The 13,908-nt window shown below is 41.8% G+C and overlaps 1 protein-coding gene across 1 annotated transcript; it reads left to right on the top strand.

Moving 5' to 3' along the window:
* Window positions 1–9,290: 9,290 nt before the first annotated feature.
* Window positions 9,291–13,376, top strand: LOC136466890 (uncharacterized). Its single transcript, XM_066465403.1, has 7 exons — window positions 9,291–9,463; window positions 9,550–9,742; window positions 9,822–9,862; window positions 11,303–11,466; window positions 11,584–11,686; window positions 11,760–11,929; window positions 12,413–13,376. Exons 2-7 carry the CDS (start codon window positions 9,576–9,578, stop codon window positions 12,938–12,940), a joined length of 1,173 nt encoding a protein of 390 aa, XP_066321500.1. The 5' UTR covers window positions 9,291–9,463; window positions 9,550–9,575; the 3' UTR covers window positions 12,941–13,376.
* Window positions 13,377–13,908: the final 532 nt, after the last annotated feature.

Below are 13,908 nucleotides of genomic sequence, written 5' to 3'. Positions count from 1 at the left end.
ATTCACTTGCCTAGGTCTCAATTCACCAACATCTATGTTCTTCATGGCATTTGAAAGTTGAATGCCTCTAACATCTTCTAAGTTCTCATTCTCTACTTGTGAACCCTTGGTTTCATTAAATTCAACATCATGAATTTCCTCAAGAGTACCATTATCCAAGTTCTAAACTCTATATGCTTTGCTTGTAGTGGAATAGCCAAGTAGGAATCCTTCATCACATTTCTTGTCAAACTTGCCCAATCTTGTGCCTTTCTTCAAGATATAGCATTTACAATCAAAGACCTAAAAATATGCAATGTTGGGCTTTCTACCATTCAAGAGCTCATATGGTGTCTTCTCTTTCAATCGGTGACAATAGAAGCTGTTGCTACAATAGCAAGCCATGTTTATAGCTTTGGCCCAAAAGGATTGACTCACATTTTACTCACTAAGCATAGACCTTACCATATCAATGAGTGTTCTATTCTTTCTCTCAACAAGGCCGTTTGATTGTGGAGTGTACTTGGCTGAGAATTGATGTCTAATTCCAAATTCATCACACAACTCATCAATTCTAGTGTTCTTGAACTCACTACCATTATCACTTCTAACTCTCTTGATGGTTGTTTCAAACTCATTGTGAATGCCTTTGACAAATGATTTGAATGTTGCAAATACATCACTTTTGTCCACTAGAAAGAATAACCAAGTGTATCTAGTATAGTCATCCACTATCACAAAGCCATATTTGTTTCCACCGATACTAGTGTACTGTGTTGGCCCAAACAAATCCATGTGCAATAACTCAAATGCTTTACTAGTGCTCATCATGCTTTTCTTAGGATGGGTGTTTCCAACTTGTTTGCCGGCTTGACAAGAGCTACAAAGCTTATCCTTTTCAAACACAACATCTTTCAAGCCTTTAACTAAGTCATGCTTAACCAATCTATTCAATTGTTTCATTCCAACATGACCAAGCCTTCTATGCCATAACCAACCCATGCTAGAATTAGTGAACAAACATATAGATAATCTAGCTTCACTAGCATTAAAATCAACCAAGTATAGATTCTCATATCTAAAGCCTTTGAAGATCAAGTTAGAGCCATCTACACTTATGATCTCTACATCATCTACCCTAAATATGCATTTGAATCCAAGATCACATAATTGACCCACGGATAGCAAATTGAAATTCAAGCTCTCAACTAGCAACACATTAGATATGCTTATGTCATTGGATATTGCAATCTTACCAAGCCCTTTGACCTTGCCTTTGCTATTATCACCAAATGTGATACTATCATAACCATCATTGCCATTGGTGTTGATTGAGTTGAATATTCTTGCATCATCGGTCATGTGTTGAGTGCACCCACTATCAAGAACCCAATGCCTTCCTCTAGCTTTGTAATTGACCTACAAAAGAAGATCAATTTTTTTAGGTACCCAAACTTATTTGGGTCCTTGAAGGTTAGTCACTAAGCTCTTTGGTACCCAAATGGCTTTCTTCTTTGAGCCCATCCATGGTTTACCAATGAACTTAGCCTTCACACTATTTGTACCCTTAGTAAGCATATAGCATGAATCAAGCTTTATGAAGGATACATTAGCTTGTGATTTCTTGTTTATGCATTTTTGCTCTACATGACCAACTTGCTTGCAACTAGTGCAAAACCGACCATTGTTCTTCACAAAACTAGTCTTGTGAGGAGCAAAGGCTGCCTTGCCTTTCTTGGGGGTGTAGCCCAATCCCTCTTTATAGAGAGAAGCTCTTTGGCTACCCAAGCACATAAGCAAGCGGTCCTCACCGCCATAAGCTTTAGCTAAGGTGTGAGTGAGCTTGTTGACCTCCTTCTTGAGGTTCTCATTCTCAACCACTAGTGAGGTGTCACAAGTGAGACCATCACTACTAGATGAGGTAGAAGTGGAAGTGCTACAAGAAGGGTTAGTAGGAGCAACAATGATAGGCATAGATAGTGATTCATCAATTATATCATAAGTTAAACCTACATTACAAGTTTCAATATGCTTCTTTTTATTTTGCTCATCAAGCAAAGAGGAATGAGCCTTTTCAAGCTTTTTGTGAGCTTTGCCAAGCTTCTCATTGGCTTCCTCTAGCCTCTCATGAGATGCATTGAGCTCATCAAAGGCTTGCTTAAGGTCTTTTAGTTCCTTACGCAAGCTTTTGCATTCCCTTCTCTTGATGTCAAAGTGTTCTCTAGCATCCTCTAGCATGTCAAGTAATTCATCTTAGTAGGTTCACCATTATCACTATCACTATCATTTTCATTTTCATGTTCATTTTTATCATCATGTTCTTCATCACTTTCATCATCACAAGATTATACCTTAGTGGCCTTAGCCATGAAGCATGATGAAGATTCGAAGAGAGAAGGCTTCTCATTGATAGCAATGCTTGCAAGAACCTTCTTCTTGGTGGTCTTGTTATCATCACTATCATCATCATCATCACTTGAGAAAGCATCACTATCCCAAGTGACTAAATATGAACCACCCTTCTTCTTCTTGAATGCCATCTTGTCCTTCTTCTCTTTCTTTTCCTTCTTGTCCTTCTTCTTGTTCTTCTTGTTGTCATCATCATTGTCGCTATTGTATGGGCATTGAGCAACAAGATGATCTTTGCTTCCACACTTGAAGCACCTTCTTGACTCTTCTTTGTTCTTGGATGAAGACTTCTTCCTTCTAGCATGGTAGCCCTTCTTCACCATGAACTTGCCAAATCTCTTGACAAAGAGAGCCATCTTCTCATCATCATTATCATCCCATGAATCATCATCTTCACTTGATGTTTCTTGCTTAGCTTTGCCCTTGGATGATGTGGCCTTGAATGCCACGCTCTTCTTCTTCTCATCCTTCTTCTCATCTTTCTTCTCCTTCTTTTCTTCCTTCTCATCTTCATCTCTATATGTATCATCGGTCATGATGTCTCTCAACACTTGGTTTGGTGTCATGGTGTCCAAACCACTCCTCACTAGAATTGTGACCAATATGCCAAATCTTGAAGGTAAGTATCTCAAGAACTTATGGGAGAAGTCCTTGTCCTTCACCTCTTCTCCAAGTGCTTTGAGATCATTGATAAGCACTTGAAGCCTATGAAACATCTCCGATACACTCTCATCCTCCTTCATCTTGAAGCTTGCAAACTTCTCTTTGAGGATGTATGCCTTTGCACCCTTCACTGCTTGAGTGCCCTTAAATGATTCTTCCAATTTCTTCCAAGCCTCATGAGCCATCTCAATATTCTTGATTTGCTCAAATGTTCTTTCATCAATTGCATCATGAATAGCACTTAGAGCAATGTCATTGTTTTGGAGAAGCACTTCTTCGGCGACGGTGGGATTCTCCGGATCACCAATCTCAATTTTGGTTTCAACTACCTTCCACACTTTTCTATTGATTGACTTGATGTGTGTGGTCATATTTGACTTCCAATAAGGATAATTTGTGCCATCAAATTAGGGTGGCTTCTTGGTGTTGTTGATTTGAGCTATTTTTACACCGAAGGTTGTTAAGCCTTAAATCACGGTGACCTCGGCTCCGATACCACTTGAAAGGTCCTAATGGCTAGAGGGGGTGAATAGCCTAATAAAAATTTCTACAACAACACTTAACGAAATGGTTAGACAATTATGAGGCGAAGCAAGTGTTGCGCTAGCCTACTCAAAATGCAAGCCACCTATCACAATTCTAGTTTAGATAGTATCTATTCACACAATAGCTTTGATACTACTCTATGTTAGTGTGCTCTCAAAGGCTAACTAAAGAGCCACACCAACCAAGCAAGCAAGCTCTCACAACTAGCTACACTAAAGAGCTTGTCAACTAGTTTGCGGTAACATAAAGAGAGTGATCAAGAAAGTTATACCACCGTGTAGATGAAGGAACCAATCAATCACAAGGATGAATAACAATGAAGACCAATCACCTCAGAATCAATGATGAACACAATGATTTTTACCGAGGTTCACTTGCTTGCCGGCAAGCTAGTCCTCGTTGTGGCGATTCACTCACTTGGAGGTTTACGCGCTAATTGGCTTCACACGCCAAACCCTCAATAGGGTGCCGCACAACCAATACAAGATGAGGATCACACAAGCCACGAGCAATCCACTAGAGTACCTTTTGGCTCTCCGCCGGGGAAAGGTCAAGAACCCCTCACAATCACCACGATCGGAGCCGGAGACAATCACCACTCTCCGCTCAACGATCCTCGTTGCTCTAAGCCATCTAGGTGGCAGCAACCACCAAGAGTAACAAGCGAAATCCATAGTGAAACACGAACACCAAGTGCCTCTAGATGTAATCACTCAAGCAATGCACTTGGATTCTCTCCCAATCTCATAAAAATGATGAATCAATGATGGAGATGAGTAGGAGGGCTTTAGCTAGGCTCACAAGGTTGCTATGTCAATGTAAATGGCCAAAGGTGTGAGCTTCAACCGGCCATGGGGCTTAAATAGAAGTCCCCACAAAATAGAGCCGTTGTACCCCTTCACTGGGCACAACGTGGGCTGACCGGACGCTCCGATCATGTTGACCGAACGCTGGACCTCAGCGTCCGGTCGCCCGACGACGGCCATGTGTCTTGATCACAACGGTCACTTGAGTTGACCGGACGCTATGCACAAACTGACCGGACACTCAGCTTCCAGCGTCCAGTCGTTTCCAGTAAGGTTCCAGAAATGACTTTCTTTGACCGGACGCGTCTGGTCATGCTTGACCGGACCCTGACAGCGTCCGGTCACACATTGACTTTCATCAGCGCTGTCCGACAATAGGACCGGACCCTAGACCTCAGCGTTCGGTCAGTCCAAGACCCAACGTCCGGTCGTATGACCGACGCCTGCGTCTTTGCTGACACACTTGATCGGGCGCGCTAGTCCCTCTGAGACCAGCGTCCGGTCACTTAGTGACCAGCAAGACTAACTCCTTTTCACCTCTAACTTCTTCACCCTTGCTCAAATATGCCAACCATCAAGTGTATCACCTTGTGCACATGTGTTAGCATATTTTCACAAACATTTTCAAGGGTGTTAGCATTCCACTAGATCCTAGATGCATATGCAATGAGTTAGAGCATCTAGTGGCACTTTGATAACCGCATTCCGATACGAGTTTCACCCCTCTTAATAGTACAGCTATCAAACCTAAATGTGATCACACTCTCTAAGCGTCTTGATCACCAAAAACAAAATAGCTCATATGGTTTATACCTTTGCCTTAAGCTTTTTGTTTTTCTCTTTCTTCTTTCAAGTCCAAGCACTTGATCATCATCATGGAATCATCATCACCATGCTATGATCTTCATTTGCTTCACCACTTGGAATGTGTTACCTATCTCATGATCACTTGATAAACTAGGTTAACACTTAGGGTTTTATCAATTCATCAAAACCAAACTAGAGCTTTTAGCACTGCCCTATTTTTCTAGAGAGGGTAAGTTTCGGGGACTTGGTGGGATGGTCACCGCCACCCCTAGGGTGGTGCCACCGCCATGCCATGTCCGGTGACCAACGGCTATAGCCATTGGAATGTGACCATTAGGGCACCGCCACCCTGTCCGATGCCTGGCACCGCCCTATTATGTCCCCTCGCAAAAAGCAGCTCTAAGGGGTAACGACTCTATTTGTTTGTGTTTCTATAAATAGAGGTGCTGGCCGGCCATGGCCACTCTCTTGGAACCCCATACACTTGTGCACACCCTTTGGGAGCTAAGCAAACACAATCCACTCACTTGCACACTTGATTCATCATTTGAGTGTGATTGGTGAGCCTCTAGTGCATTGCATTAAGTTGCATTATCTTGTGGCACTAGGTGGAAGCTTTGGGCTAGTCGTGATCTTGTTACTCTTGGTATTTACCGACACCTAGACGGCCTGGTGATTGGAAGATCGTTGAGCGGAGTTGGTGATTGTCTCCAGCTCCGATCGGTTGCTTGTGAGGGGTGTTGTGCCTTCTCCAGCAGAACGCCAAAGGCAACTCTAGTACATTGCTCGTGTCATTGAGCTACCTCACTTGTAGGTAGATTCTTACGGTGTCCAATTATGTGGATGAAGTTCGTGCAACACCTCTTAGCCGCCGAACCACCAAGTGTTGGTCGACACAACGGGGATTAGCGTGCCGGCAAGCACGTGAACCTCGAGAAAAAAATCTTGGTGTTCATCTTGTGTGATTGGATTTCTCTCGGTGATTGGTCATCTCCATATTGTGAATGGTTCACTCCTCTACGTGGCGGTATAATCACCTTGCTCTATCCTTTACATCTTGCAAACTGTTCTAACAAGCTCTTTAGTGTAGCTAGTCGTGAGAGCTTGTTTTCTTGCTAATTTAGTTTCACCTATTGGAGCTCTTTAGTGTAGCCTTGTTGAGAACTCTTAGTGAGTAGCGGCACAGCCTTTGTGTGCCTAGTGATCATAGCAACTAGAATTGTTGGAATAGGTGGCTTGCAACCCTTTTAGAGCTAGAGCAAATTCACTTTGCGCCGCCTTGTTTACTAACCCATTTGCTCTAGTGAGTTTGTAGTTTTTTAAATAGGCTATTCACCCTTTAGCCATATTAGGACCTTTCAACCGTGTAATTCAGTATGCCCTCCGTGGTGAGTTGTGATACCAAAAATCAGGACTCGAGTTCAAATCCTGCGGTCCATGGCCTGATGTGTGGGAGAAAATTAAATCACGACAATCACAGCGCGTTTGGCACGATTGTCACATTCTGTAACCAAGAATCCGCTTTTAAGTGGTTCGAAATTGGATATTTTTATGGTAGCCACGGTTTGCTTAAGATTAGGCATAGCAAACTCTAGCACCAAGCAACCTAAAATATCTCCGTGTCAAGATCCTTTACGAACTATATGATCCACGATCATCGAGCACTTCAAGATTACTTAGACCTAATCATTTATAACATTTCATTTGTAATTATAGTATCCGTACTGTTCCATGGCTGAGGGGAAATAAAAAATGAAATCACTTTTTATGCATCAATGATTTTTTTTTCGGACTGCAGATAAACTGTGAAACCTAATAACCTAGCTAATCATGTATAATAGCCATCTGCAAACTGAAATATCCGTACTGCTCCATTGCTACCAGCTCAAAGGCCAATCAGAAAGGGAATCTAAAGAAGAAATTATCTTATACTCTCATTAACCATATGTGGAAATAACGAAAATTTGATTTTTCATTACCTCTTGATCCCCAATCTAGGGAATATAGATGATGTGACCTCTGAATTAATCTTCTGACCGTTGCCGAAATCATCGTCCATCTAATGCTATTCGTATCGCGTATAGAATAGTACCGTGACTACTCTCATCAACTCGATCATGACAAGTCAAACCGGAATCTGGTCAAGAAAAGAAACCAAAGCAAAACCGCCTTATCCTTGCGCTGCTGGTGTTCAGTGTTCCTGTTCATGGATCCGAATCGCTCACAGCCGCAGCTCCGTGCAGAGGTCATGGGCATCGTCGAGCGGACCGTGCAGCCGTGCAGGTGTCATTACCGACATTCATGACGGAGATCAACGAGCTCGAGATGCAGCACCGCCTCCCTGGTCGCTCGCTGGAGGACTCGACGGTGGAGCTGGAGGCCTAGAGCTACTTAAGGCGAGCGACAAGACGTGCATCACGCAGATTGATCGGTCCCGAAGCCCAGGCGCCGCCGTCTCCTGCACCTCTGGCGGCCCCTCTGGCACCGTACCGTCGACTTTGATGTTGTCCGGTCTATGATAAGATTCACATGTGTAATTATCTCACTTGTTTGACTTGTTTGATTTGATTATATATATGCTTAGTCATGGCTGCCTACGTGGTGTCCATTTGGTTTTGATTTGGAGCCCTTTTTTTTATTCTATTAGTATGGACAAGGGATTGCCTAATTTCTATTCTTATTATTCTGCTAACGTGACCGAATTGAGTTAGAAATCTATTCAATCTATTAACATATCATAATCAACCTAAATGAACTTCCAGAAGTAGGTATAGATAAATTAGATATTTTTTTAGCTTTTATAAGAAAAAATCAGAAAATACCAGAAAAGAAATAAAAAAATAGGAAACAAGGAAGAAAACTGGGAAACCAGAAAATAATAAATGGCTGAGCTGCGGCTGCCACCCAAGAAAAACAGAAACGGACACCTAACAGCGGACGATGGAAAACATACAAAAGGAAAAAAAAAATACCCGTACAGACAGAGATTTTATTATTTAGATTAGGAATAGGAAAACATAAAAGGGAAAAAATACCCATACGGACAGAGATTTTATATTTGGATTAGGTTAAGATATGAGGAATTGAATCTATTTGAATTCGGATTAGGATTCCTGTACAGGTTACCTAAAAGCTCGACGTACAAGAGAGGTCTATTTGTCCTTACTATTTGGGGTCATATAAGTCTAAACGGAAGAAACTCTCGACTACCGGTAGTTTGGGAGAGGTGGACAAAAAAAAAATGGATGGATGAAAAAAATGGTCGGAAATTTTGCCTCTTTATTAGTAGGTATAGATACCAGACATCCAGAAAAATATCTCGGTTTGTAGAAACAAGTTAGCTCAGAAAATTTTCTCTAACACTTTTTAGTATATCCAAAGGGCCTGTTAGCCTCTCTCTGAGCATGGAGATACATGCAAGATAATGACTTTGAAATCCCTTAATAGTACAATATTTTTCTATACTCAAAATTCAGAATATAAAGAATTCACATCTTCAATGAAACTTCATTTGCCACAACTCATCTCAAATAAATTTGGGGGTCGCCATTCATCAAATACTTCATTTCATATACTTAAAACCTGCTCAAATACTTTGTCAACATATTAGTCATTTTATTGTGTGTCATTAATCCACCCAAACCAATGATGGGGCTAGATAAAGTTTCAAGAACCAAACAACCCCTTAATTTTGCTACCTAATCTACACTGTATAGTTTTGTAAAATACTTTGGTTATGAAACAAGATGAAGTGTTTGGATGGAATAAACGTTATAGTTTTAAAAAACCATATAGTACATATTACTTAAAATTGTAGTTTATTAGTTTTTCAAACTCCACTCTAAATCTTTTCTAAACCATAGTTTTACACATCTTTTGCTTTTTTAAACTAATAAAGTTTCTTGAAAGCACGACATCAAAGTTTCTTGAAAGCACGGCATCCAAACGCAAGTGATTTGTAGAAATTTGTCCTGGGTCAAGACTTTCTAGTAACTTCGTCCAGAACCCCAAACCCTCTCCGTGTCTCTAACCCGCACCGTCGCGCACGGCTCATATAAATGCCCGGAGCCGCCTGCGCGTTGGACTCAAACCGCACCTCGCCGCCGCCGCCTCCGTCTCTCTCTCGTCTCCTTCCTCCTGCAATCCCACCTCGCCATCTAAACCCGCACCCGCACCCGCACCCGCACCCGCAGCAGCGCCGCTAGGGTTTGCTCAGGCCCCGAACCCCACCTTCTGATTACTGCGAATCCGAGGTAATCCGCCTTCCCCCCGCGCCCTCTTCCAAGGCTCGAGCTAGGGTTTCTGCGTGCTTGCTCAGATTCCGTTGTTTCGATCTCAGGCGGCGGTTGCGCGGAAGTTTGCGGCATGGCGGGGTACCCGGAGGACAACCAGCACGCGTTGAACGGGTACGACGAGGGGGAGGTCGACGAGGAGGAGGGGCACCCCGGGAGGCGGGGAGGCCGGGATGGGGCCTCTGGGTACGGCGATGCTGGCGGAGAGGATGGGCGGGGGGCGGGCGGCGACTCGTCGGGGTGAGCGATCTGGGCCCTAGGGCTTCTGAATATTAAGGATGTGAGCCAGGAGGAGAGCTAATACTTTTGCTTTTTGCAGGAAGATTTTTGTCGGAGGCGTCGCTTGGGAGACAACTGAAGGTAAAATTTATATGTTATTTACTGGATTGGGTGCGCCTGGAATTTGATTTGTCTAGTTCGGTTCTTTAGATGTTTTGAATGCTAAAATAAAGGTGCTCCCCGAGTGCGATTTGTCTAGTCTGGTTCTATAGATGTTTTGAATGCTAAAATAAAAATGTGGAAACACGAACTATCTGCGCAGCAGGTTGTCATAAAGGGTTGATATGGCTTTTGTTGTTGCGGAAAGTAGTGTTTCTGTTATCATGTTTCCGTTACATGTCCGACGGGTTACTACGCTGAGGCTGTTTTCCCTGTTTGCCTGTGTTTTTTTTGCTATAATGGCTTAATGTTATTCATGTGAAAATGTGGAAACACGAACTATCTGCGCAGCAGGTTGTCATAAAGGGTTGATATGGCTTTTGTTGTTGCGGAAAGTAGTGTTTCTGTTAGCATGCTTCTGTTACATGTCCGACAGGTTACTACGCTGAGGCTGTTTTCCTTGTTTGCCTGTGTTTTTTTTTTTTTTTGCTATAATGGCTTAATGTTATTCATGTGTTTTCTTGCATATTTTTCTTGCCCGTGGCATTATTTGTTATTTGATTGGTTGACTTGCTGCCGTTATTGTCTCATGGATTCAACTATGTTCCCATGTTTTTAATCAAGTTTGTGAATTTTTGTAACTTCTAACTGGAATAGGACATATGAATGATATACCTGGGTGACTAGTCATAAAAAAATATGTGCATGATTGATGATGCACTTTATAGATACATGTTTCTTTGCATGTTTTGTGCTGCTGAGCATATTTTTGGTGCTTAGCCTTTAAACATTTTTTCAATATATAAGTGGGATACAGTAAAAATTGTGAATTCCTGCATCATGCCCATATTTGCTTTTACTCATTGTACTGCATTTGTAGTTTGTATTGATTTATAACACACTTGATATTTGAGTAAAGGATACACCAGTAAGGAAAGCTGTTACATCTTTTCCAACGCCTGTTACTCGGTTTTTGTTCTATTAATGAGTCGTTTGTCCCACAGTGCATAGTAAATTGTAAAATTAATATTTCTGTTATGTATGTAGTTAAGTGCATAATGCTTAGATATGTTGCCTGAATTAACTAATCTAAGATACAAGTACTGACAAGTAATGAGATAGCTTGCACATAATCATGAGCTCCTTTCAAATTCATATGTTCTCTTGCCCCAATACATACAACAGTATGGGTTATGCAAGAAATTCCATAGGTTTCTGCTTAATAAAAGAAGGGCACGTCATCTGTGATGTAGTTTACCTTTCGATTTGCATTTGTTGATTGGTTTCTCGAATGATGTTTCTAGGTTTGCTCTTATGTGAAATGTTTTTTTCGTCCATCTCCAATCTTGGTTTGCTACTTTTTGTGATTCTGTTCTTTTTTCCAAATTGACAAATCTGTATGGTTTATTTGTTTGTATGTAGAATCATTCTCCAAGCATTTTGAGAAGTATGGGGCAATAACTGATTCTGTAATTATGAAGGACAAGCATACTAAGATGCCTCGTGGATTTGGATTTGTTACATTTTCTGATCCATCTGTTATAGACAAGGTTTTGGAGGATGATCACGTTATAGATGGCAGAACGGTAGGACATCTAATTTAGATCGGCCGTAACAGGGACCTCAGTTTGCAGCTCTGCAAACCTCTGCAATTTAGTTGACATTTAGCTTCTCTCGACCCCTATCAACTTTGGTTTATGCAGGTTGAAGTCAAGAGGACAGTCCCGAGGGAAGAGATGACCACCAAAGACGGCCCTAAGACAAGAAAGATCTTCATCGGTGGGCTACCACCATCTCTTACTGAAGGTAGGCGTTTGCTATCAACAAAGAAATCTTGAACTCAATTTGTTTATGATACTGAGAAGGTACAAAATTTCAGATGAGTTGAAGGATCACTTTTCATCGTATGGTAAGGTGGCTGAACATCAGATAATGCTAGATCATAGCACTGGGCGTTCTAGAGGGTTTGGTTTTGTCACTTTTGAAAGTGAAGATTCTGTTGAAAGGGTCATATCAGAGGGGAGAATGCGTGATCTTGGTGGGAAGCAGGTTAGATTTTTAAATTCATTTTGTTGTAAACTTATGTTTCACTCAATAGTGAAGCAGAACAAAAAAACTAAATAGACTTAGAAATGTTCATAATTTCATATGTGGGTATTGAAATTATAGACTAGAATACGACTTAGGTCCTGATATGTGACCACTATTTTGGCTAATAGGTGCTTCGACATCCCGAATAGAACCCTATAGCTCTTCTATAGGGAAAAGGCATTGTTTTTCTTTCCCTTCTAAATTCACATTTATTGGTATTGCTCACACCTTGTGATCTTAACCTCCTTATTTTTGGTTATTTAATGTATGGTATTGCTCATTTTCTTGACGATTCATAGAGAATTGGAATTTGATCTAAGATGATTGTGCTGATTAACAGAGAAGAGTGTTTGCTGTTGTTTAATTTGAAATGGTTTTCCTGTTGTTTCAGTTAAATGTCTTAGTCATGTCAGTTAACTTTTTTATGGTTTCTGTTTGCAGGTTGAAATAAAGAAGGCTGAACCAAAGAAACATGGATCTGATCACAGCAGTAATGGGAGATCAAGCCACGGAGGTGGAGGTTACCGCAATTCTTACCGTAGTGGTGGTGGAGCTGGTAATGCCAGCAGTGGCAGCAGTGGGGGTGGCGGCAGTTATGGGTATGGTGGTGCTTATCGATCTGCTGCAGCGGGTTATGGATATGATAGTGGCGCAGGAGTAGGATATGGCTATGGTAGAGGGTATGGCTATGGAGGCAATGCTGGCTTTGGGTCTGGTTTTGGCGGTGGTTATGGTGGATCCATGTATGGAGGTGCATATGGCGCATATGGTGCCTACGGTGGTGGTGCCTATGGAGGGGGTGCCTATGGAGGCGGTGCATATGGAGGTGGCGCCTATGGTGGCGCCCCAGGTGGTTATGGCACTGGCGGGTACGGCAGTTATGGCGGAGCAGGTGGAGCTGCTGGTGGTACTGGTGGTGGGAGTACAGGTGCTCGGGGTTCTAGCAGGTATCATCCATATGGAAAATAAGCGACAAGTTTAATCAATTTTTCTGGGTCTCAGGAGTTCCTCTGGTCTCCTAGAAGTTCAGTTTTCATGCCTTGTCCACCTAAACAGCGGCATTGGAACATAATTTGGTTGAACTCAAGTCACCGTCAGAACAACTGTGTAATTGCAGCTGCTGAGCCTGCCTTTGTTTGCTGTACAAGCTACACATGAAACCTGTGTTGTATTCTTTAGTTTGCTATGCAGAGAACAAGCATTTTATGGTAGGAACATACTTGGTGCAGTAGAACTATATTCTGTGCTGTAACATTGCCGTTGCAAGATTTAACTGTTGCCGCATGTGGTGATTATAACTAGGAACCCGTTAAAGGATTTAGTTACATCTTATGAGTTATGACTGTTGATTTACTTTATGCAAATGGGAATGAAAGAAAACTCAGGGATGCGACATGGACTGTGACGTATAAGTGTTGAAATGGCTGCATTCGTACTTCAGTTTTGTGCATGAGAATTCGTATTCTGTTGCAACTTGCAACAATTATTTGTTATGTTCTCTTTTTTTTTTCACCTGACTATTATTCTTAGTTTCTTTTTTTTGTCATCAGAAAATGTTATACTTATGTCTGGCTCACGTGTCGGTTCTCAATTGCTGTTTAGTGTCCATGGTTTAGCCCTTAGCAGCCATGTTCCCGTCCTCGTTCCTGGAACAGGAATGAAAACTTGGGGTATCATTTCCTGAAATAGGAACGAAAACTTGGGTTATCATTTTATAACGTGGGAACGCGACGTTCGTGTTTCTGGAACGTAGATGTTTTCGGAACATGGAAACGGAAACGTGGGTCATGACCTGGCGATTGAGACTGCCACACACAACATATTTGAGTGCCGATTTACCTTGTCGACTCTTGGCATTGCCATATATAGTTATTTGAAAGGACGATAAAAGCTTTGGTGTGATTTTATATTAGAAAAAAGATTGTTCCAATTTTTTT

Source organism: Miscanthus floridulus, chromosome 7, assembly GCF_019320115.1.
Source record: "Miscanthus floridulus cultivar M001 chromosome 7, ASM1932011v1, whole genome shotgun sequence".
Taxonomy (NCBI): Eukaryota; Viridiplantae; Streptophyta; class Magnoliopsida; order Poales; family Poaceae; genus Miscanthus; species Miscanthus floridulus.
This window is presented reverse-complemented; position numbering and strand designations above follow the sequence as displayed.